The sequence below is a fragment of the Patagioenas fasciata genome, chromosome 2, assembly GCF_037038585.1.
Source record: "Patagioenas fasciata isolate bPatFas1 chromosome 2, bPatFas1.hap1, whole genome shotgun sequence".
NCBI lineage: Eukaryota > Metazoa > Chordata > Aves > Columbiformes > Columbidae > Patagioenas > Patagioenas fasciata.
This window is the reverse complement of record NC_092521.1, coordinates 41,529,642-41,556,977: the sequence shown is the minus strand read 5'-3', so window position 1 is coordinate 41,556,977 and position 27,336 is coordinate 41,529,642. Positions and strand designations below refer to the sequence as shown.

At 39.0% G+C, this 27,336-nt stretch overlaps 2 protein-coding genes across 10 annotated transcripts in view; one reads left to right on the top strand and one right to left on the bottom strand.

Annotated features, from left to right (window-relative positions):
• The window catches only part of PLAG1 (PLAG1 zinc finger), a 50,848-nt gene extending 29,124 nt beyond the window's left edge, over nt 1-21,724 (bottom strand). For 8 of the 9 annotated variants that reach the window (XM_071804092.1, XM_071804091.1, XM_071804097.1 and 5 more), the window contains exon 1: nt 21,503-21,724. The gene's annotated coding sequence lies outside the window, so the exon portion shown is untranslated. Of the gene's footprint in view, nt 1-20,609; nt 20,732-21,502 lie in introns of those variants that run through there. The other variant, XM_071804096.1, reaches the window with a different exon arrangement.
• Nucleotides 21,725-21,895: 171 nt separating this feature from the next.
• CHCHD7 (coiled-coil-helix-coiled-coil-helix domain containing 7) lies at nt 21,896-26,700 on the top strand. The gene is made up of 4 exons (XM_065831303.2): nt 21,896-22,051; nt 24,923-25,000; nt 25,582-25,680; nt 26,472-26,700. The coding sequence occupies exons 2-4, from the start codon at nt 24,947-24,949 to the stop codon at nt 26,571-26,573; spliced, it is 255 nt and encodes an 84-aa protein (XP_065687375.1). The 5' UTR covers nt 21,896-22,051; nt 24,923-24,946; the 3' UTR covers nt 26,574-26,700.
• The last annotated feature ends 636 nt before the right edge of the window (nt 26,701-27,336 follow it).

The following is a 27,336-nucleotide window of genomic DNA, read 5'->3' as shown; positions in this document are numbered from 1 at the left end:
ATGTTTCCTCGAATAAACGCAGTCAGAACTAAACCCACCAAACATCTACAGTCACAAGAGAGAAGCACAGGGCGGCTGTTTCAACTCAGTATTTCCACTACAGTGAAAATAAGGCAGAAGTTTACAGTCCTCTACCAGAGATGGCTCCCAACCAGAGACATACACAGGGGCTTCTGAGAGGTGAATTAAAAGAGGTATCCACTGTACTTAGATAACCTTACCTTTCATATTGAACTACTATCTTCTAACAGGAAGTAATACTGCCATGTGAGGAGATGGAAGAGTCTCAGAAAGCATCAAAGCCAAATAAACACTTTTTGCCTCATTACAATATTGAGAAAAGGTGGAGAAAAGTTACCTGGACATACAATTATGATGATAGCATGGCCTCTTGCTTGGAGCATGTATTCAAAGAAAGAATGAAAACATGAATGTAAAGAGAAAAATTAAGTAAAACATAACACAATTTTTAGAAGCAGAAGCATGTAAAACATCCATCTTCCCTTCGACATGACAAAATAGTCTTTATACAAAGGAAGAACAACAGTTCTAGTCTCACTGAGTAAGAAATCTGACATGCTACCATCTGAGCCTGGTTGAGCTGAGAGGGGTTAGTTCAAGAATAGCATGGCAGGAAAAGTAGCAGATCAAGGGGAGATGACAACAGATTTCTTACTAAAAGGTGGAAGGATGCTACTTATGGACTTCTGCCAAAGCTGGTCTTCAGTCTTTTTTGATTCAACATTTTCATTTAGAATTTGTTCTTATGCCTTTAAGTGAGCACTACCAAAATGTGTAGAAAATATGAAACTAGGATGTACCAGAAGTACAGTGCAGAGTAAAATAACACACGAGAAAAACTACAAAAAAAATCTTAAGGACAGGTGCAACAGAAATGGGATGAAAAGTAACAACAAAGAACAGAGCATCGCACTGCGAGACTAGCGGTTTCTGATGAAAAGTCACGAATCATTAGGTAGAAGTACCAAAGAAGGAAGAAGTTTGTGTATAATCGTCCTATAAGCAGCTAGCAGAAGTCACTAAAGAGAGCTGGTTCAGAAGGAAAAAAAAAGACAATGGTTCAAAAAAGCAGCTGCAGTTCCAGTGTAGAAAAGGACATATGGATGCCACTATAGTGAACTACTGAGAACTTGCTGGGAATATCATCATGTATAAATCCGGTATTACATATTCACAAAAAAAATTATTTGGGATAGCACAACAAAACATCTGACAAAACAAAAGCAAAACAAAAAACAACAACAAGCCCAAAACAAACAAACAAACAAACCCCAAACAAAAACAGAAACAAAACCCTAAAGGTCTTAATAAGTACACTAATTAAACAATCAGCAGGGCTGGCATAAAGAACAAGTGTAAACTTATCAAAAGTAAGTTTAGGCTGGAAACAAAGAAGACTCCTAGACAACAAACCACTGGCTTTAAGTTTACATGTCAAAAGATAGGGATTTCAATAGAGGAAAAAAATGTAACTGGTTTGCAAATGGATCTATACAGGTTCACAGAGACAGACATAGTTTCTGTGACAGGAAGGCATTTGGCTCAGCCAGGGTGATTTGCTCCAGTTCCAAGTCCCTGAATACTCACTGGAATACAATGATGGCCCCCGTGGGTCACAGCAGAAGCCCATCCAGCCTGGCATCCTTGCTCCAGTAACAGCCAACAGCAGATCCCAAGGAAGGCCAGCATGTAGTGTTTTGTGATGTTGGGACTTCCTGAGCTGGACAGATTTAATAGCCCTCTTTTCCACTAATTTGGCAGCCCCCTCTTGTGCCCATGTAAGCTTTTTTACTCACAACATCCCATGGCAAAGACTTCCATAGCTTAATTTCACATTTTATTAACAAGTGTTTTCTTTTAGCTTGCTCTGAACCCTTCTCCCACTATTTCTCTTTCCTCCTAGTTAATGATTTTGCTCCTCCTTCATCCCACCTATCCCACTTCTGACTCCTTTATGATCCCCTGTCTGTGTTATGAAATCTCTACCGTATTCTGCCTTTTGTAGTCTCTTGCCAGGCTGAAAAACCAAAGCCTACTTAGGCCTTCCTTGCACAAAAGCTGTTTCACTACTACCTTCATATTCATCACCTTGTCCTGTATTTTCACCATTCTACATATATCTTTTGTACTACATCCAGGAGACAGACACACCACAGACTGCTGCCTGTTTTATTTCTTTCCTAACAATTAACAATGTTCACTGAAGTACTACAGTAAGTTTGACATCTACATCAGGCAAGTCAGTATAAACTTAAATAACAACCAGGGGGTATGGGGAAATGGTAGGAGGACACAGGAACAAATGCAACATATTGGTGAAGAGGCAACTGAACTTTTAGAAAAGGAAATCAAGCTCCACAAAGCAAGTGGAGTTCTCTGAAGGAATCAATAAACACATAGATAAGGGAGATGCAACTGAGTGGCACGCAGGTTTACTTGCACTGAAGGGGCTGGAGACTGCTCGACAAAGCTGAACAGACCGGTAGTTACTGCCTCTTCCAATAAAAGAGCTGGAGATGTGAAGTGAAATGAGAACACAGGCTCAAGAAGGAAATGTACCTGTTCTTCATGCATTTCTGCTGTGGAAATCCTTATAATAGAATGTTGAGAGACTTAAAAATACTCAAGAGGTCACAGCAAAAAGTTCATGGAAAAAGTCCAGCAAAGGTTAGTAAATACACATCCACCACATCTGGCTGAGGAAGACTTTGACAAGTGAACCACTGAAGACCAGGAGAATACTCTTGGAAAGCCATCTCTACATGCTTGCCCTGCTCCTGTGTCTTTCACCACACCTTTCATTTTGTCACTGTCAGAACACTGGGCTTTAATATGCACACAAATGTAATTATTATTACTAAATAAAATGCAAACACAGAATTTGATCAGCATTTATCAGGTTAATTAAAAGTAGTTTTGGTCATCTCAGGCCTTGACTGGGCTGGTAAGACCTGTGGTAACAGTTCTCTAACAACACTTGGTCTGACAACAGGACAATTCCTCTGTTAATTTACACAAAAACCAACACTGCTGTCAGTAGGTACAAATGCTAACTGAAATCCAGCATATTTTACTATTGGCACAATGAGTAGGATTACATTTCACCACGCTACCAAACACTTGCCTTCATAAGACAAACTTCTCTACATACGACAACTTACGACTTTACCAAACTGCTATTTTTTGGGCTAAAATTTTACAAGTTAGTGTCTCCTTCAGTGTTTTGCTTCTCCACTTTTTATTCATTCAACACAGTACAGCCCTTTCAAAAAATTCAAGGTTTATGCAAAAAATAAAAAAGTTTTGCCTGTAAAGATTCCGTCAGACTTTTCCTTCTCCTAGAGCTGTGAGCCCCTGTCCTTTGGGATGGAGATTTGAAATTAGACAGGGATAGTTGTAGCACCGTAATTCTCGTGAACCCTAACCAAATTTGTCCAATTTCCTGATTACTTATTCCACGAGCCCTTTAGTCATTCAGGAACCAATCTTTTGAGTCAGATAATTGAATGCTGTCCTAGAGAACTCAGATTCTAATAGGGATCGCTATCATTTAAACTGAACGTTACAGAAGAGGTCATTAATTTTCCAGGTCCTTGGCACAGGTCTATACGGAGTGATTTGCAGAAATACTTAGTGCCTGCAGCTGCAGTAGAAGGCAGTAAAAGCTGTGTTCTAAACAGATTATGAAGACAATGGTTTTGAAAAGCTCAGCCTAGTAATCTCAAAACAGGTTCTCCCGAAAAATGCCACAGAAACTTGATTCTTAAAAAAAAGAACCCTCAGGGGAAAAAAAAAAAAAAAAAAAGTAGGAGCCGTTTACTTTATTCTCACTTTGCATTTTATCCTGTGCATGCATCGCAGGCTCTCCTGCTTTGGCATCAAGGTGTCTGAAGTATGAGTCTCATGATGCAGGTTGGGCAAGTAGTGTCTCTCCATCACAACGGTCAGAACAATGTCCAAGTAGTGAGGTATTCCACGAGGGTATGAACTGTGGCTGTAGGGCTGGGTTTCTCAAAGTATCCAGAGCCTGAGGCAAAACATCGAATGTGCTAGAGAGCATACCAGAACTCTGTATAAATATGTTCCATTGTCAAGATCCATGTATAAGTTTCCAGCCAGCAAACTGGCTTGTGAACTCCCATCTGCAGGATACATACAGCTCTGAACTAGCATCCCACTGGGTATTTGCCTTCAGTGATCCAGGGCTTGAAAAGCACGATAGCAGAGGAGTGCCCACAGCAATGACTGACAGGAACACAATTTGGCTTTGTGTAAATGAGGGACAACTGAATTTACTATTTTATTTAAAACCAGTAGTGTCAGCCACTGTTGTTAAATTAACACACAAAATTAAACAGGGTGCAACTGCAAGTACTTCAGCTGCTTTTCCCCCTTTCCTTTCCATGTCTCAGTTCTCCTCCTTCGAGTAACACTGTAAGCTTGTCATGGGAAGGACCGACCCGACACCTGCTGTGTTTTCTTTTTCAGCCTCTAATACACTGAATCCTAAAAATGGATGCTACTTTTTTTTTTTTTTTTTTTTTTAAGACATGGACAAAGCAATACAACTCCGAAACCCTCCCTTAGTTCTATTTATTCTTACCCAGTCATCAGTGCTTAGAAACAAACATTCTTCCTGTCACTGCTCTCCTGTGAAAGACCACAGTATCTATAGTTACTGGAGAAGAGTGCTTCAGTTATCTAGGCTCCAATCATTCCCATGCTTTACTTTTCAGCTTGCCCCACAAGGCTTGCTTTCTCAGATACCAGAATGAAGATTTCTCTCTTCCCAAAGGCAACTACTGAAATTCCCTCTCATCACTGGGAAGCTTGTCACTCCACTATCACATCTGAAAGTGAAGAGCTAAAGAGTCACTTCTGATGGACTTGCAGGCCTCATCTGATGCAAGTTAAGCGGTGAGACTACAACTCTAGCCCTAAGAAATGCTGTCAGAGAACACAGGCTACCAACTTCCCCTAAACCTTTTTTCTTCTTAGTCGTAGGTGTTCCCAGCAAAGGAAAGCATATTGGGCAGGTGGCACACACCATCACAATAACACTGTGAAATTCTTGACAGAAAAAAAAATAGCATCAGAAGTAGCACCTCAACTTCATTCAAAATATCCACAATTTTCTGACACCTCCAAGAAGCAAACACCATGATAATTTCCCATCCTAAGAACAGAACGGCATGAGGGAGCAGGGGAAAAAGGACTATATCGATCAAGAATCTTACCTACTCCTTTCTTAAACCATGCCTGCCTACAAGAGGCAATCTCACAAAAATACAAGGTATTTTTGGTTTATCTTGCTGGGCTGTTTCTCCTTGGCCATTTGGAAACCAAATTTATTAAAGAAAATATTGTAATTTTGTCTAGAGGTAGCTTAAGAGCTTGCTTTCTTCCTTAGAATCCATAAGAAGATACTTCCCACGGAGCAGCACGAATTTGTGGCTAAGAAATTTTGGGCGTAATTCTGAAAGGAACAAACAAATAAGCCAAAGTCCAAGTTCATGCAAATATCCTCTCAGGACAGCTGTTTATTTTATATAATTCTTCCAGCTGTGCAAAAGGTGCTCTAAACAAACAGAGCACATTGCAGAAGGAATGGAAGCAGTTCAACACAACCTGCACTATGGCAGAGAGCTTCCCGAGGGGAAGGCCAGAAGTCTGAGCCCAAGAAGCTGCTGTAGCACAAAACAGGGCAGCAAGACATAAGACCTGAAACTCTGTTGGCAGATGGACATTTCGGATGGTTCACCTCAAGGAATGCGTTAAGAACAGCACACAAGAATCCCCTGAAGCACTCAAGTAGTCAGAGGATCAACATATTTTTCAGGTATATTCTTGGCCACAATCTGCTAGCACATTATCTACAAACTGCTTACCAATACATAAGTATCCCTCTCTGTTTCCCAGTGCTCTGATGTCATAGAGCATCATCAGACTAACCAATGTAGAAATAAAACCACAAACTTGTTTTTTTTGCAACTGATGAGTAATATGTGACTGAAAAATGAGTAGAAAAGCAATCTGGTACAGGAAAATGGTACATTAAAAAAAGTACTAGAGAAACATTCAGAAGAGGATGTATCAAAATAAAACACAAACTGAACATTTCCTAGAAATTAAAGATTTCAAAATACTAAACAATAAGGGACTTGATTATGAAGAAATCTAAACACATGCAAAAATAAAAGGGTTGTATCAAGAAGGTGTTTTGAAGTATTGTTAAAATGATGGACCACCTTGAGAAAGCAGCTTTCAAATGCACTGATAATTCTGGACAACCTTATTTATACTCCCTATTTTTTCTTAGAGAAATAAATGAAAACCGTTGTTGAGGAAAGCTGCACAAATTTGGTATAAACTTGAAACAGTAACAAAATGGGAAACAAGTCATTACTAGACTGGAAAATAGAGAAAGCAGAAATCCAGGAACCCTGAAGCATGAATAACAGAGAGTTTAATCTTTCGAGGGCAGTGGGATGCAGTGATGACGGCTCCGAACACACATTCTTTTGGTCCTCTGTTACTATAGGGAATTTATCATGGGCTTGACTTGGCTTTGTCTTAGCTTTTTAAATATAAAAGCTTCTCTTCAGTAAATACATTACATCCTCAAAACATAATTATGGTCCAAAAGTTAACACTAAAAATAGCACTAAGGAGCTTCATATTCCTGTCTTCTTGATTTCTGTATCAATTTACTTGATTGCAACAGTCAGGCGTCTGGTCCTTGAGACTAAAAGGAGTTCTTGTGAGAGCTAGTCCTAAGGAGATGTTTGAGAGGGTGACACTTCTGAGTTTAAATCCACAAATAATAATTGAAATATCAATGTGTAACTGTAAATAAATAAAGGACAAAACTTCCACACATGTTTAGCAACTTCCTTAAGAAAAGCAAGTATGTGAGTAAAAAAAAAAAAAAAAAAAAAAATTAGGCACATGTTAAAAAAAAAAAAAGATAAGGAAAGAAAAAAATAAAATAATAAAAGAATACATATTCCACTAATCCATCCTGGCATGCCAAGAAAACTTAAAGACAATTTGGAACGAACTTCACAAATTCTTACAATTAGGAAATACATGAGGAATAACATCATGAATAAGTCTTCAAATTAGCAAGTGACCAAGAAGTACACGCTTTGCCAATTTCAGTTCAAATCAAAATACTTCATGATACAAGCATATTTTTAGTACTTTTACAAATAAATGAGTTCTTTGGAATAAGATTCTTCACTCACTAACATTTTCATTTTTTTTTTCTTGCTATGTAAGAAACAGCTATTTCAAGATGACTTTTGCAAATCTGCAAATTGAAAGGGACAATTAACAGGTAATCTCATATCAAGTCTTTGAAAAAAAGAGCAAAAATCTTCTAAATATGAATCTTAGAAAAGTTTGGGTTTTTTTCCCCTGTCACTTTGATGACTGACTGAAATAACTACTGCACTAACCTGACGACACACTTATTTACTTTATTTTCTTGTGCCTGTTATTCAGTTGTTGTCTGTAGTACAATTTCATTTAGCAATACCCTGGACCTCTCAGTAAGGGAATGTGTCCATAGTAGCTCTCTAATCTTGCTGCCCAGCTGCTAAGACAGTCACATGAGTCACTTGCTGCCTTTAGAGCAACACACACCACTTGCTGAATTTAGAGACTGTGTTTCTGGACTGGCTGCACATATCAATTGAGTAATACCCTATCCTAATCACACATAAAACTCTCCAGGTTGTTTGTTGTGTTTTGGTTTTTTTTTTAATTTAAACTGCTGAGTCAAAGAACATATTTTTTACTAATGCAGTTAACAACCCAGCTCCATAAAGTGATTTATGTACTGTTTTTCAGCATTATCATTTTCAGTCCAGTCAGGCTAACTTCAGGAACCAGTTCAAATGTAGGTAACTTCATCAAATTGCTCAGTGAAAATCCAGCCCTGGAAGAATGACAAACTCTATCTGCCAAGACGATCCACTGTACAGCTTCCGAACAAAACACTTTACAACAATTCCTTCCTTATCAGGATTTTAAACTGTGACTGTTTGGAACACCACCTTTTTCAACGGTCTATTTAAAAACAATTTACATAAGACTGGCATAGTTACTTCCATGCATCACTTAGGTCTACTGACACATGAAACTCCTTGTTGAAAATACTTTATTTATTAACATAATCTAAGGCACTACGTAGGAAGTATTATCACATACAAACAGTACACAGCCTGACAGTAAAACACTGTGAGGATAATCTTATTTGGAACTGTCACCACATCCTCAGTGTAGGCCCTATGATGCTTCATTTTATTCCTTATCACACACTGTCTTCTTTCCCATATTCTCCCAGTGTCTCATTAATGGTGCTGTTCTTTGCAGATGGTTGTACATGGAATCGATCAACAACACAATGTATTATGCTCCGGTCATACGTGTTCATAGACTACCAGCCTAACAAAAACCCCACAGAATCATACTTCAAGGTATAAGGCTGATGTCACCAAAACCAAGGAGTCTGAGATTATATGAAATACTTCTCTAGTTCAAAAATACATTGGCCCAAACTGAGGAAGGTGTTTTAGTGCACCTAAAGGAGAAAAACACTGTGTCAAACCTCACCTACTAGTTTCAAGTATGGTCAAGCTTGCCTTAAAATGGTCTTTACAGACTTCTTGCCAGTAGCAAATCACAGTAGGCAATGTCCCAGCTCGCCAGTTGAGCAGCAGTACATTTTCAAGTTAAATATTCTAATCTGTCAGATAACATTAAATAGAGCTCCACAACTAGCCAGAATAGAGTAACAAGTAGTAACAACTAACTAAACTTTTAATTTATGTTGTACCATTCTGAATTAGCATTTGTAAAGACAAATGAAAATGGTTATTGCTAAGCTGTTTCAGCAAACTTTGCACTCTAATTCAGATAAGTACAAGCAAACTCCTTATAGTGATATTTAATATCTAAAAGATTCCAGTCACTGATGTACACAGTGGCAGTCAACCTACAGTCAAATTTCAGACTAACACACAAATATTTACTGTTCTTATGAGTAACATCTAAGATTTCTCAAGTCAAAAGATAAGGCAGGACTATATTTTTCTGTTGTATTTTTCGCACTATACAGAAATTTCTGCCAAGTCAGAATTGCTGTTTCCCACGTTTGTGTGACTCTTCACACAGTGACAGTATACAGTTACAAAAATTGAATGAGGAAAATACAACTTCAGAAAACAAAGTGATAGAGGAACATGGGGCAAGATTAGCAACTGAAACTACTAATCTAGATTAATCTCAAAGTCTCCAGCTGGCATAAATTCTTACCCTCTGTTACATTATCTTTCCCATAATCAGTATAGCATTCCATTCAGGTATTTGGCTATCACGACATCAAAATTAGGAATTGCTACTCCACACATACTGATAAAAGGGCTTTGCATATGCCATTTTAAATAAACAATTTGTCTTGAATAACCAGAATGCCTTAAAGCAGGCCAAACCACGCTGACATATAAAACAATTCTTGGAAAAAAGGCTACAACTTGATAATGATGTATTATGCACTCTATTAAAGAAGCCTCTCTTCTTAAGTATTCAAGTTTATGGGTATATTTCTGTGATAGCCTGAAACCTTTCAGATAGACTTTAGTAAGAGCTAGCTACCTGGAAGAAAAACATTGCTTAGAGAATGATGTATGATGGTTTAGTGGATTAACATGGTAAAAGCATAATCTCTTTTGACACAGCTATTTGAAGTGGTCTGAAAAAAAGTATAAAATGTTAATTCTGTTTTCCAATAAACATAACTTTTGATCTGCTGAGTCAGAGATGTCATGCATAATGACCACAGCAGGAGGACAATGTTGTTTGTATTTGTTTGGAGGAAGAAGCAATTCCATACAAATAACAAGAAACAAAAAAAATGACAGATCAGAATTTAATTAAAGGCAAATACATCATAGGGAAACGGTAATTCTGACAAAACAAAACACTTGTTTTCCTAGGGACAACCCACGTTACTACAAAGTCAACTCCAAAGCTATGTAACATTTACATTCAAGTTTTTCAATACACACTTTCAACACAACACTGAACTAAAATACTGTGTGTTACTAAGTCAGTTCCGTATCACCTTTCTACGTATCACTTTTAATTCTGAATTCAAACCCACAAAACCAACAAACTCACTAACCTTAGAAAGCACTTTATCATGCACTATCTGAACATAGTAGAAGAACTCTGTGTTTGTACAGGTCCCAGAAATAATCATGGCAGGGCTCTGAATACCTATGCATGTCTAGGTACCTGAGCTTCTTACTTAGTTATGGATGCACGCAGACACAACTTTTTTTTTTTTTTTTGCTTTGCTCAAGTACTGATGGTTTTATTACTGAAAGCTACATTGTTCTAAATGTACATGTATTATTTTCAGAAATATATTACTATAACACACATTCCCTTACTGACAGATCCAAGCTATTGCTAAATGAATCTCCCATAACATCTAAATATTATTTACTTGGTTGAAAAATATCATCAGGTTAGTAAATATTTTTCTTTGCTTTCAAGACAGTTAAATATTTTTCCAAGGTCTTTGCTAAAAGGATTTTTGTCCTTTTCAAACACTCTAACTTCTTATGTGGTTACATTAATTGCCCTTCGAAGTTGACAGACTTGTAAAAATCATCCTGAAGTGTACATTTCTGATGTTGCAGGAAAAAATGAAAATGTCAGTGAGTGATAATAATTAATTTATTTCTAAAAGCCAGAGTTCCATGTTCACATGGTAGAAAGAGACCAATCCTGCACTGCAGGTCTGCTCCTTCCACATTCAGGACATTGCAGTTCCATCATTAAGCAGCTTCCCCTGCTGAGAAACACATGACTCTACTGTTCCCTAATGACCACCAATTTCTGAATGATGCTAAACCAAAAAATACTGGGTTTAACCTATAAAAAAAAACCCTCAACAGCTTGATTCTTGACAACCTGAAAGATCACCCCTTTTCATGAGTGTCACCTGAAACAATCTTGAATGTTACAACAACAAAACAGATGGGGAAATACCACTTGCTTTCTCAGAAGCATTTCAGTTTTAACGTCGATCTCTCATTCTGAAACAGGCTTAAAATGTTCTTATTACACACTACACAGTTAGTACTGTACATTTACTAATGACCTGTCTAGAATTTGATTGATGGAAATTATGATATTTGGAAAACATGAAGTAATCAGTATCTTGAAGGTCACAGTGAAAAGAATTGTCAGCATCCAACTGGATTTCAATAAGCTTTACCAGAGGAACCTGGGACATGCATTTTTATTGACTGTTTGTTCAATTTAATTTGTTTTGATTTATAGTAAAGTACTATTGAAGAGGTCAAGGAAACTTTCAAATAATCTGGTAGAGATCAGACAGGAAAAAAGTCTCCGTCTTCCATCTACAAATTCTGTAGTTCAGGTAATTTAATAACTTTGCCAGCCACTGCAATATATTCAAAAAGTACCAAGGAACAGACTTCCTAAACACCTGATGAATGCAACAAAGGGGGAGGGGGAAGAATAGATTTTTATCTCCACATAAGCAGTCTAAAAATATCCAATGCAAGAAGCTAGAATACTTGTTCTTCAGGCCTGAGCTCTGCCATGCATGGGGGGGGGGGGGCGGGGAGGGGAGGCGTACGTTTTTTTGACTACATATTCTCTCAGATGTACCCCCCAAACACAAGATCACATCATGAATTTACCAAGTTGCTAAGTAACAGTTCATTCATAAGAGGGATACAAATACATTATGATCTCCATCAACTAGACCTCCTAACCTTCCTACAAAGGCCTAAACTACAAAAAGCTGGGAGAGGCAGAGATTATATATATATATATATATATATCTCTATATGGATGGATAATCTTCAGAGCACTGTCAGCAGCAAAAGTGGTGGCAATTTTTTACGTATATTTGGGAAGGAAGAATTAACAAATCAGTTAAGCTCTGTCTTCTTCAAACTATGAGTCTTAATATCTTAGTGATACAAATGTGACCTAAGTACTACTTCACGTAACAGTTACAGAGCACTTGCAACCTGACAGCAAATTTCTGCCTGACTTCAAGCATTTTGTTAAGCTACCTACCTAAAACCTTTATGCTATAACTACCACCAAATATCAAACTACCTCCTTTATGATAAAAGTCAGATGCTTAGCAGAAAGGATTATCTGACCTCCAACCACAGTTTAACAACTAGACCTGTGACAGGAATAGGGGAGGTCTAGGGCATTTGTGGAGTCTTTGAGGGTTTGCTCAGGGTTGAGAGACTTTCTGTGGCTTGATTCCTGACAAAAACTGCAACAAACAGCACAGTACTCAAACACTTATTCAGACAAAAAATTAAATTTGTCTAATGAAGAATTGTGGAGTTCATTTCAAGATAACTGAATATGTGATCAGTTTTGAGGTACATCACTGTGTGACTGAAATCACAAATTCATAGGTTTCAAATATTTTGAGAGACTGAGGGGGCAGTGATTTAAGTCATCAGAGCCCCTTCCTGACCACACCTCCCTTTTTACTCACGGTTTGAAGAAAGATCTAGTCTCCTTTTATGTTCATTAATTTTATTAGGCAAACTACAGAAAAATAGAAAAAAATAATGCATATTCGACCTCCCCAAACTAAAGCATCTTCCTACTCCAATCAAATGAATGAGTAATCAATGCAGTTAGAAACTGCTTAAATGTACTTTCCTTTCAGTACAAATACTTAACTATAATGAAGAGTAAGAAGTTTGTTTTACATGATGCATAGATAAAAACTGTACTAGAAACCGAAATGTATTACTCAAGATGATCTTAACTTACTTGTTCTCAAATATTTTGAAGTGTTCAAGTTTTCAAAGGTAAAATAATATTATATTACAGGACAGACCTCTAAAACCATTTTTTCCCCAAGCAACTTTTTCATAGTTTGTAATTTCTGAAAGTGTAACCTAAATTTCTGTTTGCCTTCTACAGCAATTGATGCTATGAGTGCATTTGAGTATTTCTTATGAGAAAAAGTAATACCACACATTTGATTAATGCTACAAGGCATTTGATTAAGGCTACAAGACCTGACTTCTTTTCCTCACAGGCTTGTTTTAACATTCATCCAGTTTCAGACTATTCCCGTCACCCCCATACACTATGATTAAGTTTCCTGTGTTACTCCAGACCCATTTTTTCTACACTTGTAGCATCATCATCAGAAGTTAATTCCACAGTGCTCCTCAGCACAATTATTGTAGCACAAAAATGATCAATATCAATACCTAATGGGACACTAATTCATTCTCAGAGAACAAAAGAGTTTTAAATAAGTAAAAGAACTGCTGGTTTGAGAGAAGAGCATGTCCAAAAGAAAAGGGTACATTCGTGCAGTTAAGACAAAAAACCTCTAAAATTACAAGTGGGAGAACATTTTACAAGTAATGAGAAAGTAAACGAGTTTGATATAAATATTTCATATATACTTTTAAAAGCAATTTCAACACATATTAAAAGCAGTCTGAATAATTAGGCTAATTAACATATTATGCTTCTTGGTGACTTTTTAAGTAACAAATAATGTAACTTTGTTGTTTAGAAAAGGAGCTGATTTCATTGTACTGGTATGCTTATAACTGTACTTAAACACCATTTAAAATACCATGTAGCAACACCAACCTTTGAGAGATGCAATAATATTTTTACTACTTTTTCTGAAACTGATTAAAATATAGCCATAAGCTATATGTTTATGCTGGGGCATAATTAGAAGTGATTTAGTCTAAACACTATCCCAGTATTTGAAAGAATTAAAGAAAACTGTCAAGTCACAGAGGAAAAAAAAATCTACAGATTGAAATTAACTGGCATTTATTGTGATCATCTATGTTTAAACCCTTCTCTAAACTACGTGGTTCACCATTTCCCAGTGTTGTAGATTAAACAAATTATGACTGTATTGGCCACAATAACTTCCAGTGAACAAAATAAGCCTGAACGATATCTATGTTTAGCTTTTAAACAGAGCACAAAACTCTGACAGGATTTTACACTTGTTTTATTCCAGCTTAATACTCACTCTTTGTAACGTGATTGTGAGGGTAAAAGCACCAGTAACTGATAACAGGTAGCTAGCACCATAAATTTACACCTTTGTGGTGTATCATTTATGAAAACATAAGAACAGCTGTAGGCAATTTTTACTTTTACATATTCATACTGTACCTATAGTTCCGTGTGATAAATACAATATTATTATTAAGCCTTGCATGTAGGCAGCTGTAGTAAATGCACAATTAGTATAAATGAAAATTCCACACGTGACAGTGAGAGTTTGAAGAAACTTAACATTCACAAACTTGTAAATGTTTTATTACTAACTATATAGGCTTGATTGAAATTTAATAGTAAGCTGCCAGAATCTTTCTGCCTTTTCTTCAAAAAGGTCTCTTTAAAATGAAGTTCCTATATCACAACTGATTCAGAAGACATGACATTCTCCCTAAACAGCCAGATGTTTCCTTAAAATGCATGTGCGTATCTACATTACATATAAATGTAGGATTCACGATAAATACGTATACTACACAATAAACAGTTTTATTAGAAGTGACAAGCACTTGGGACAGTAAAATCTGATTTGCATGCACAGGGTCTTTCTGCTGTTCAAACATTTAGTGTAATAAGATCTCATTAATTCAGAATCAGATTCTGAGGGCTTTTTAGAGAACTCATGCACCAGTAAATGATACCCTGTAATATACAAATACATACTCAATAAATGAAGAGGGAAGATAAATTTTCTGACATTCTCCTTGCTTTTTGGTTACTTGGCAATTCACAGCAAATGTGCATAAGACAAAATCAAACATTACATATTATTTCACGAGAAATGCTTCAGATTTGGCAGTCTCCAAAGTGTAATGTGACCCACAACAAGAAAGAAAAGCTCTTAGGGTAAAAGTCAGTGATACACAGTGTCAGGCTATCAGGTGAATTACCTGTACAATATGTAAGTCTATATGCAATCTGCATGGTTATATGATAACAAATAAAGTATCTTCTACAGCAGTGTGGAAGAGATTATTATTATTATAACTTCAGTTAAAAAAAAAAAAAACAACAAAACTTTGACAAATAATTCCCTTTAAACACTTTATAATCTGATTTCTAGGGATATTCTCCTTTGAGAGAGGAATTTAGCACATTAAGTGCAAAAGAAGATTATAGCAGTTCAGTTTACTGTAACAGTCACTTTTTGCATTTTTCCAAGTTCCTTTACATAGTTATTTCTTAATTACATCTGATGGCAATTCTAGGTTTTACTTTCCTGATTCCCACTTGACTTCTCAAAGCTGATTGGAGCTATTTTACTTCAGAGTTTTGAGTTACTGTTCTGTGTATTATAGCCACACTTGTCTACATTCATTTGTTTTGTCTGTCTCACTTTCTGGTTTTATACTAGTTCAGCTCTGGGTTTTTTTTGTCTCTTCCACTTCCTTTAAACAAATAAAATAAAATTATGCACACTGGGCCACATTCTGCTCTCTTTGTGCCCACTTGTAAGTCTATCAAAACCACCAGGGTTGGGCATGCGTAAAATAGCCCATCACTCTGGCCACATATTTTAATGTATTTGACAAAGTATCTCTATGCTCTGGACATACAGCGAATTAGGAAAGGGACAGAAGTTATTACAAAGAAAGCTATAACAGAAACTGATTTATTTCTTCAACATGAGAATAACTATATAAGCTTTCCCACTCTCCACTGTCAAGTACGTACTTACACAGTCACCTCAAAACCCTGCTATGTACAGTGACTAATTTTAAAAACATGATCTTATAGTAACTGTTCACAAGGCATGCAGGGTCCATTTAAATGTTAACAATTTTAATATACCCTATGAGAAGGCCCCATCCTTTTTCATTGTTATCACATAACTATTTTTAAAAGCATAGCTTCTCAAAAATTTAAAAAAAACTCCTTGTAATTCTATTCATTTTTGCTAATTGATCCTTTTAAGATGAGACAATAACAGGTGAACACTGATAATGAAATAGACAAAAAATACTTTAACAAGCCAAACTGAACAAAAGTAAAACTGAACTTGGAGTAATGGTGACCAGTTCTGCTCAACAATAGGTTTTCATAACTTGCATACAATTAGAATTTTTTGCATTTGATGTTTGGTGGACAACTGTTCATTTGAAATGCATTAATAACTGTAATCCATTCAGTTTCAGATAAAGGATCACTATATTCCTTGAAAAAATAAAAACAAAATACAGGCAGCAGTATAAGTGATTACACTGTGAGTTAATCGATGTTTTACATTCAAGTTACAAGTTTGCACAGTTTAAAAATCAATATAAATTTAATTAAATTCTAGATGTGATTTTTTGATTAGCAGGAAACATACACAAAACTCCATTATCAAAATGCACAGATAAATGCAAAAAAAATCCCTTACACTTCAGAAATTTCAACATTTTATATTTGATCAATACAAAATGTTACTTTGTTCTAATACATGAATTATTTAAAAATAGTTTTTGAATGCTACCTGAACATTTGATAATTGGTTAAAGATGCTTAACAGTTCAGTGGATAGATGCTGCACATTTCTTTCAAAAGCAAGGCAAGCTAAATCCTCACTACTAGCAGATATTTGGAGAACATCTCCCTGAAAGCAAGTGTTCTGTCACTTTGGTGGTGGTGGCTGCTGGTTTCTTTTAACTCTACACTGATTCAAGAACGGTCTAATTGCTTTAACATATTTCACGTTTTTGAGAGTATCTCCCCTTGGTAAACAGATAAACTCGTTCAAGAACCCTCCCAAAAGGTATTTGCTGACAAAATCTGGTTTTAAAGATGTAAGAGGTTATAGATACAAAATTTTAAAAACTTATGGTTTACACTCTGAAATAAACCATCTCTTTTTAACAAAATAACCTTGAACAGTTACAAACAGTGGTTTATTTAGAACCTGAGCAGTGCCCTCTTTAACCCACTAATTTTAAAACACATGCGCTACCCTGAAAGGAGGAGGCTTAAGGGCACCATTTTGACTGAGTAGCTGCAGAGGTGGCCGACCATTACAGGTGGCTGCATTTTGTATGCAGTGCTTTCTGGAGTTACACAAACTTTAAAAAAGTTTCTTAATTTAAATCTCAAAGTTCTACATAGGGAAACTAATTTTTCAGGACAATTACTAAATGAAAAGTACACATAAAGAGACGCTTTTGAACCAAGCATTCAAGAAAAGCTGAATGCATGTCAATTCAGATTCCTGTATTTGCTGTACTGTTGTAGAATACTGTAGTTATTAACTTTTAAATATTATTGAATAGGATTGATCAGTTTCTAAGAAGGATTTTAATACATTTACAGATCTACAGTTTGCCTACAAAAAATAGGGTAACTTTACCAACAGCAGCCTATAGTATTTGTTTCCTCAGATATTTTAACTTTAGAAAAATTTGAAAAAATCATACTGAATCATGTATAGAACCAGAGCAACATATAATAGAGAAGACTATCTTAGCTCTTAGAAGGAAGCTTTGAAAGTTCTATTTTAGTTAAACACCACATCATCCCCACAAGAAGAATTCAGTTTTCTACAAAAAAGATAATAAGTTTGTAAAAAACAATCCTAAACAACATTTATCTCCTGCTATTATTATCACCATCTGGATTATACCTTAAAATTAAACCCAGTTGAGAGGAGTATCAAATTCTGAGAGAACACCCTTTCCTTTACCTCCTCCCTATGTCCTGAATTTTGTACTATGGTTGGATACACTGAATTTACTTTTTAATACATAACTGTAAGTCAAGAAAGATACTCCACAACATGTGTTTCTTTCATATTGTTCTTATAAGTGCCTATACCTATTTTCAGCATTACAGGATTAATGACTTAGAAGCTCTCAACTCGGTAAAAATGCAATAACACATTAAACACTTCATACTCATGGTCACAGACACAGTATTCGAAGAGTTCTTAAATACTGTTCTCAGTACCATTAACTAGTTTATTGAAGTGAGTTCTGTACATCTACTACTATCTATCATGGTACATTAAAAACACCAACACACAGTGTACTGCTATTAATTTTTCCAATTTCTATGCATTTCAAGATAATGTTACTTCAGTCAATAAAAAGAAGAGATGGGTGTAAGAAATATTTGGAAAGGAACTTTAAAGTATGAATTCCTGCTAACTATAAAAGAGATCTCTAAACTCTAAAAGACAGTTCTGGAAAAATGTTCAATTTGATTCCTTTATACAAACTGATTAATCTTTCTTCCTTAATGAGCCTTTTTTTAGACTAAGAGTACTTAATGTGATTTAATTTTCACAACTGTGAGTCACTGGAAAACTTTGAGATTTCTTCCAAAATCTCTAACCACAAGACTATCCTAGTCAACAACTACTGTACAACAGCTTCTTTTGTCACACTTGCAGAAAAGGTACAGATCATTTGCGAACACATGCTATTCAACACAGAGGGCTATCATAACTGATACTCAACTTCCACAAGTTCAAAGGAAACATTTGCTGAAACAGCCTCCCTACAAGTTCAGTACTCCACCTTCTCTCTCTTGAACCACATACCTGTACTCAATTTTTAATGTAGAGTTAAATACAAAGACTACAAAAACAACCCACATGTAAAGGAAACATCATAATTCCTCATAAAGACATCAAATTGCCATATTAAGATGCGACATTATTTTTTTAAATAAGATATTTCACTGAATATTAAATTACATAGGATATAATAGGGAAAACCAGAGCGTTTCTCATCATTAGAATTAAACATTTACAAGTTAAAAATTGAGCAAAAACCAGCCAGAACCCATGCTAAAAGCTTGTACACACACACATGCACACATATACACAAAAACAGACTACAGTTCAGATGATCTTTCTTTTTTTTTTAAACAAAGCCAGAGGCAAATCTTCCAAGTGATGTTATAATTACACAGCTAAGGTGTACTTGTAAAAAGCCCCTAGTTTGGCCAATTAAAATCTACGGTTATTTTCACTGTTTTCAAAACCTTTTGGGACTTTTCAGAAGATTTAAGTATAGAACAAGCTCCACAATACTTTTCAACAAACTCAGGTGTCGCCAACAAAACTGCATTTATTCAAAGTCAAAATAACACACTTCACAACTTTTACAAAGTGTCTGTGAAACTGCCCTATGCACATGGGTCTCCTCCCAGGGAATTCATAGCTAGCAGAACAGCACCACGTTTTAATATTAAACAACCTGAATTTATTTCATTTCTGCAACATCCATTCCAAAAAAGCGCTCTCCAAAACACAGCACTTTAATTAACACACCAAGAAAACTCTACTGAAGACCTGCCACACACAGAAGAATTGCTTTGATCCAAACGAATCTGCACGTTTTCCCCTACTATCCTGCCTTAATTTATCAGACCAGGGCCGATTTGATACCTTCCCATGAAAAAAAAACAACAACGAACCATCCCTCTGCTAGAGGCAGAGGTGCTGCAGAGGTGATGATAACTCTAGGAAAAGAGAAGCTGTCTCTTTAAAATGCCCTGCTATGTCCCTGATCCCACGTGGAACCAACATCAGCAGCACTTTCGCATTAACTTCAATATGAGGCGAGATGAGGCATCATTATTTTACATAAATAAAACGAGGAGAGTGCAGAACGCATTCTTTGTAGGAGACAAACAGGTGAACTGAACGTGCCAGGGAAATCAGCAACCACCCGCAGACGAGGTGCCCTGCCCCTGAGCCCTCCCTGCTTTCCCTATGGAGTATTACCTCAACCCCACACTACTCCGAAGAATCCGGTTTAAATAGAGGAGGGAGCCACCAGGAAAACTTGAAATTCAAAGGCAACGAAAACGCACTTTATAAACCGGAAAGGTTTACTCTTTGCCTCACACATCCTAATTAGATCAGGAAAGTGACACTACAAAGGCATTAGATTCCGGTCCGGAAAAAAAAAAAAAAAAAAAAAAAAAGAGAGACAGAGGGAAAAAATAAGAGCCCCCGTCTCCCAAACCCCCCCAAACATACAAAAAAGCATTTAAAAAGGAAGTTATAAAGCAGCACATACAGCATTTATCTTATCTAGGATCACTCCACATTACCCCCAAGTTATGCACTTTCTGCACTATCATCTCCCCCTACCTCTCTCTCCTGAAAGGGATTTTCACGTTTTCTCATTGTCGGTGGCGAGTTATAAGAGGCTTTTGCCTTTCCAAAGAATTCATCAACAAAAAAAAAATAATAAATATTAACTCCTTGCTCCCTGAAACCTTAAAACGGTCTCGGGAAGACACGGGTTTTATTCTGTTACCTTGAGGAAGAAAAGGGGGAGCAGCCCCGATTTTTAGGTATTTTTTGGCATTTTTTTCTGATTTTTATTTTGTTATATGCCTCAGTTCTCCCTCCATTTTGGTTGTTTATGATACTGACAACAAGCTGTCCCTGCTCTCTCTCTCTCTCTCTCCGGATCTCTCCTGCTTTCAGTTAGCAAACCCCCCTCCCCAATGCAACACGACTCAGCACTTACTTGGGTTCACACTTTTCTCTAAACACACACCGATGGGGAAGGGAAAAGCTCCTGGGCCACTCGGAGGGGGAGAGCAGGCAAATTCGTTTCTTTATTACGAAAAAAAAAAACTTTTGTCCAAAAAACGACGGGAAAGGGGGGTCGAGTGCCCCAAAGTCCCTCCGGATCCCCCCAAAGACGCGGCCGCCAGGTCCGGGGGACACCCCACCGGTAGCTGGGTCCACGGGGGAAATTTCTGTGCGAAATTCGGCCGGTTTGAGGCGGGGGGTGAATTTATATTAATTTTTTCCCTCATTTTTCGGCACCGCGGTCTCTAATGTCTTCCGCTCCCTCTCGCCGCTCTCGCCGCTGTCACTGCATTCACAGCACAGGCTCCGGAGAGGCGAAGAGGGGAGGGGGCGGCCGCGCAGCTCCCGCTCCTGCCCCGCGCCGCCGCCACGGCCCCGGCCCGCCAAGGGGGTCTGCGGCGGGCACCCCGCGCCCTCCTGCCGTCCCCCGGGCAGCCCGCTCGCCTCGCCCGCTCGCTCGCGAACCAACATAGCGCCGCGGGGAGGGAGGGGAGGAGTGGAGGAAACTCCTGAGAGAGGTTTTTTTTCTGAAAATCATCTCTTTTTCTCCCTCCGAAGGAAGAGAAGGGGGGGCACCGCTCGCCTCGGCTCCCCTCCCCTGCTTTTCCCCTCCCGGGGGGGGTCCGACGCGGGGTGGTGGGGGGCTGCGGGAGACGGGGGAGAGGGATGGAAGGGAGGGATGGTTAACACAAACTTTTCCTCACTGCTCGCTGCTCCTCTCTCCTCTTCCCCCTCCTTCTCCTCCTCCCCCTTCATAATTTAAATAACCCTGATATTTCCCTGCTAAACCCCGGCGCCTGCCCCCCAAACCCGCAGCAGACTCACCGCGGGAGCCTCAGCATCCCCTCTGCGCCCCGTTTCCACCCTTTACAGTGTTCTCCGATTTTTCTGTAATTTTTTCCCCATATTTCGGGCTGGACGCGGCGGGCCTGGAAATTGTTTGCTTTCCCGTCTTTCCAGCAGCCATTGTAGTGTATGCGCTGCGGTGCAGCCCAGCCTGCCGCACACGCCGCGCCCACACCGCCCGCCGCCCACACGCACCGCGGGTTGGACGCCTCCCCCCGTCAGTCAGGGCCGCGGCCGCGCCCCGCCGCCGGCGCCTGCGGCCCGCGCTGCCCGCCCCGTTGGTGGAAGGAGGCGCCGCTCAAGGCCGGGGCGGGCCCGATGCTGTCGCCATTGGCGGGCCGGCCTTGCCACTCAGCGCCGCCGGGGCGTGGGCGGCGGCGGTGCTGGGCTGGGGGGAGCCGCGAGGCCGGGAGCGGGGTAGGCTGCGCCCGTACTTAAGCGGGCTGCCCGAGCCGCTGACGTCTTTCGAATTGGAGACGGGCAGCCCCCTTCCGCCCCGGGCTCCCGCGGACACGGCCGGGGACGGAGGTGAGTGCCGCCGCCGGCGACCCGCGCTGCACGTCCGCCTACCGTGCCTGGGGCCGGGCGCTGCTCCACGGTTTGCCGCTGGGGAAAGGAAGGTTCGCTCCCTCTTTACCGCCCGCGGGCTGGGGGAGCCCTGCCTGGCTGGGAGACGGCGCGGGGGGCCCGGCAGCGGGCTGCGGAGCGGCAGGGCCCGGGCATGGCTCTCTGGCGACAGGTGGTGCTGAGGGAAGGCTCCGCGCGCGCCGGCCGTTGCGCAGTGGCGGGCGTTGGGGCCATGGCCGTTACCTGCATGAGGCGGCGAGCGGGGCCGGCGGCGGCGGGTCTGGACGCTCAGCATCGCGGCGCTCCTCCGGGCCCCCCGCCGCAGCTGAGGGAAGGCAGCGGCTGCGTGGTGGGCGCCGGCGTCGTCCCGTCTTCTCTGTACTTACCTTGCCCCCACCCCTACCCCCCCCCTAGCCCTCTTCGGAAGGCTGAGGTGGGCGAGACAGCTCCGCGGTGCCGAGCGTCCAGACTCGCCGACTGCCCCCTCCCGCCCCCCGCCCGCACCACTGTAATAGCGATAAAAATGATTGGGTTTTTATACGGCCTTCATTCCAGGGTTTAAGGTTTAATAAGCTGGGCTGTGTTGTGGCATAATTAGCAATGTTGTATGTATACATGCATTTAAAATACCCAAACACTTTTCAATGAGAGGGTGCCTATAGAAAAATATCCTGATGGTTTATGAACTGAAGAAGCTCGAGGCTTAAAGAGTGCTAGCAGCAAACGTATTTCTCAGTCGTACAGTTTACAACTGTTAATGTGTTAAAGCATAATTAAGAGCTGTGGAGTAGACAAGCCTTTGGTTATGATTGGGCTCAGACCTGTCATGTGAAAGCAGGAAGAGAAGCCTGTGCATGTGCAAGAGCTGGGGGAAAGGTTCGTTTCCTGCCCAACTGCTCATTCAGTCATACAGCAACATTTTGGTGTGACCTGCCTGCCCTTCTAGCTGATAATAGTTCAGATCCTGAAGTAGTACTTCAGGGGGGGGGAGAGAGAAACACTCGCAGGAGCTATCAGACCTTTTTGGTGGTACGTTTAAGCATTTGCCTACTCTGAACTAAGCAGCTTCGTGAGAACCTGAACTCACTGTTCACTAAGTAGGTATTTAATGTATGTATTATGTACATTGTTCCTTAAACTGGGCATGGTTGCAGACTGTAATATAGTCAAATAATCAAACTTAAAATGCTAATTGCAGTTTGTATGATGAACGCTGATGACACATCCTACAACTTGTGAATATTCTTTCAGAGAGTAAGGCTGAAGTCAGTCGAATACCTTACACCTTGAGGCATGTCTGCTCAAGTGGTACTTACACCTCTGATGTCAATGAAACAGTTATAATACAGATACAAACCTATAAAATGTTGTCTGTGGTACTGGCTTAGATGAGGCATTGTGATATGCTGCTCTTGTTTTCTTCTACTTCTTTTCTTCTCTCTCCTTTAAGATGATACTATTGTTCTACATGGTTCTTTCCATTTGAGTTGGAAATGCCTGATCGAAAACTCTCTTGCACCCACAAAAAAGCAAACGTTTGCCTAGTTTGTAAAATTAATTTAAACACTGGATAGTTCTCAGGGAAAAGGGGAAGTGTTTCCTGATGTTGTTCTATAAAAGGGCCATTTGCAGAAAACGATCATGTGGAATGCCAAAAAAAAAAAAAATTCCAAGCACCAGGGGAGTGCACAGGATATAAAACCTACAGCTTTTTCACCTGGAATAGCTTGCTCTTACCCAAAGAAGAACCTTCGTCTAAAACATTGTTTTGTCTGTGAGTTATAAGAGCAGTGTTTGATTTTTTTTTTTTGTTTGCTGATGTTAAGCAAAACTGACTTTTTATTGCATAGTTGCAGTTATCAATCTGTAACATGAACAGTTCAAGTTTAGAAATAGAAACAATGTCTTTAGGAAAAAAAAAGCACCAAACAAGATCAAGCAAGGATGTTCTTTCATAGTCATATTCATCAGCTGTACTTCAGTTTGCTACAATGAGCTCTCCCTCAGTTCTGTTTCTGCTTGCATTGGCTCAGTTGTCTGGTAAACATTTTTTTTGTTAGATTTAGTGTTTGTTTGGAACAAATACCTGCATGGCCGTATGTGTGACAGAGGCAATGTAAGGGAAGTAGTAAAGGGAATGAGGGTCTACTGTTTGTCTTGATCTCATGTTGTGTCAGTTTAGGTTCTTGGCACTGAACTCTTTCAAGCTTAGAGTTCCTAGAGTTAGTGTCAAACTACTAAGCTGGCAAAAAATGTGATTTGAGCTTTTATGCACAGTGTAAGTGGTTCTGGTCCCTTCTTGGAGTGAAACTGATTTTCTGTGAAATATCTGATACAACAACACAGGAGATGGTTGGGCCCTTGTTATACCTGAGAAAGCTCAGTGAAGAGACAGATATGATCCAGCTAAGGAGTAGGCACAAATCGGGGGAACCTTACTTGTATATTGCTCCCCTGCACTATTAAGTGAAGCGTCTGCAGTGTGTTGGCTGTGAACAGCTTCTCTGGAGCTGTTTCTCCTGGGCATAGTCACTTCCTCAAGGATATGACTGATTGGTATGAGAGTCATCGCAGTGGCTCCATTCTCTGCGGGAATTTATCAGGGAGTGAACAGTCTTGGTGACAGGCTAAACTTGCATAAGTTGACTTGCTGTTAGTGCTTTTGAGCTAACATTTTGCAGAAGTTTTGTGGTGGTGTGGTGTTTTGAGGATTTTTTTTTTAAGACATCAGACCATATGTGTTATTGGAAGTCCATTATTGCATGGTGAAGTTCAGACTTAATCCTGAGTTACTATTAAAAGTAGATGCTTAACTTGTTTTTTTGTTTCTAGCCAAGGTACGAGTGTCTGTCTAGAATGTCCAGGCATGCACAACAGCTTAGAGACCATGATATAAATCCATGTGTAGAGGTAAGCTGATCAAATTGGGATTTCTGATTGTATGTTTGTGTTAAATAATGCAATTTTTAGATTTTTTTTAATGGATAGCATTCTCGCATTGGCATTTTGCATAAAGTTTTGTAAAGAGTCTAAAGATGGGAAAAGCTGAAAATTGTCCATTATTGTAAGTATGAAATAACCACCAGTAATTCCTCATAAATATGAGTAATAAAAGTGATAGCGATCTCTTAAATTTTCTGCCTGTAAAACCAGAGACTGAAATCCTGGTTAGACAAGCTTGATTGATTTTTTTTTTTTATTTTTTTTTTTAAGTCCCTTGTGTGTTATACCAAGTATCTTTGTAAACAACTATTCTGTGGTCTCAATCCTTACTGTTTAAAGAGTACTAATGTCTGTTATCTCTAAATGAAGTAATTGCTTGGAATTACTGATTATCCCTTGTGATAGATGTTCTTCTGCTCTCTTTGATAGTATTCTTTCATCTGAGAAGCTGCCTCCTATCTTCGTAGATATTCTGGTGCTTGTTAGAATTTTTAGACACCAAGTACAGTACCTTCCCTCAGCTCTGAAGTATCTTTTCCCTATTAAAGGAAACGGATGCCTCTAGAAAATGTATGGATGACAACAACTATAAGAAGGATATGTGTACTGCTTATTTTTTGAAGTACAAAAACTGCAGAAAATTCTGGGTAAGCACAGTAGATTTTTTTCTAAATTTTAGTCCATGCTTTGCTTTCAGTACATTACTTCTGACACACTGCTTTCTGAACTCTTCAGACTTAGCTAGTGCTGACTGCTTCTGTTTCTACAGCGACTTACAGGCCAAGGTAGTTTCAATATGCATTGCTGGAAGACTTAAGCAGAGGCACATAGGAGAACTAAGTGAAGTATTTTTAAGATTACCCTTTTAGACTGTAAGTGTTCTTGCAGTACCTGGTATGTTTCCCCTGGAATCTGCGTCAGATATTTCTAGTAATAAGTTCATAAGTTCTGTTTTGAATGGATATCTTGGAAGAAATTCTGAGGTAAGATATGAGTTAATTTGTTTTCGGTCATGTTTACTTAAAGCTTAGGAAAAGTTCATTCTTATTTGGTGATATCCTTATTTCCTCTCTTTGGTTGAAAAGTATCATAAGGAACTATGTGCAGTTCTCTGCTATTTTCTTTCCTTATGCTATAGTAGTAAAGAGTCTTTTAGCTTAGCTTTTAAATAATTGCAGAAACTACCAAACTATTTACAGACAACTGCAAATTAGTATAATGGGACTATTGTAATTTCACTGTCTTCTGAAGTAGTAAGGTAAACTATGAGATAGATGATAATTAAATATATTAGAATTTAATTGAAGATAATGAGACTTAGTATCTGGCTCTTGATATATAAAGAGTACTTCTGTTAAAGAGTCTTATTCATTTGGAGCTCAGAGGCGGAGACTTCTGAGAGATGTGTGTTCTCATGGTCATTTTCTTCCATTTACAGCATGACATCATGATGCAAAGGAAAAGGAATGGTGTGAAGCCAGAGATGCCCTCAGCAGAAGAGAGAAGGAAAATTTTGGAATCAATGGGGAAGCCCTACTGACTAGAACTTGCATTGATTGACTGTTTTCACTATGCAGATGAAGACTTAGCAGGAGCAAGTTGCCCTTTTATGAACTGGACTTTACAGTTGCCATATCTTGGATTAAAATAAGCTCTTAAATTTTGAAGTGTGTGACCTTTTTCAGAGAGAACCTCTTGGGTTTATTCACACTCCCTGTCATGGGAACATGGCCTTTCACTGGAAGACATGGGTATCAACACAACTTATGTCTAGACACTTTGGAAGTAGAATCTAACTTGCTGTGTAATGCTAGATATAAAACTAATGGGACTCAAAGTTTGTGTGAAAGGAGGGAGCTGGTGAGTGTTGCAGTGTAGTTCTAAGGATGGAGCAGGTCAAGAGGCTGGTATGTGCAACATGATTCTTGTATCCTGCTATTCTGCCTAATATTATGAATTGATCATGTGTGAACTTATCACTATTTTCACATGAGTTGTATTCTGTGTCCCCGGTTTAAATAAGACTGTTCATGCACTAAAGTTCCAATAGCAACGAGCTTGTCATTAGGCTTGCAACTGCACTCATCAGTGACAGCAGAAGTGTGCAATAAATCAGATCTGCAAGCTTTGCTTGTTACAAGGTTAGAGAGGTTGATGAAGATAGAACTGAACTCCTTGGATCTGAACTGAGTAGTACCTTCTGTTGATAGTAAATGGATACTTTGCTGGCAGGGATGGCGTGTAGACATGTAAACATATACTCTGAGTGACATGGCAGGTTTAGTACATCTATCTAAGACTCT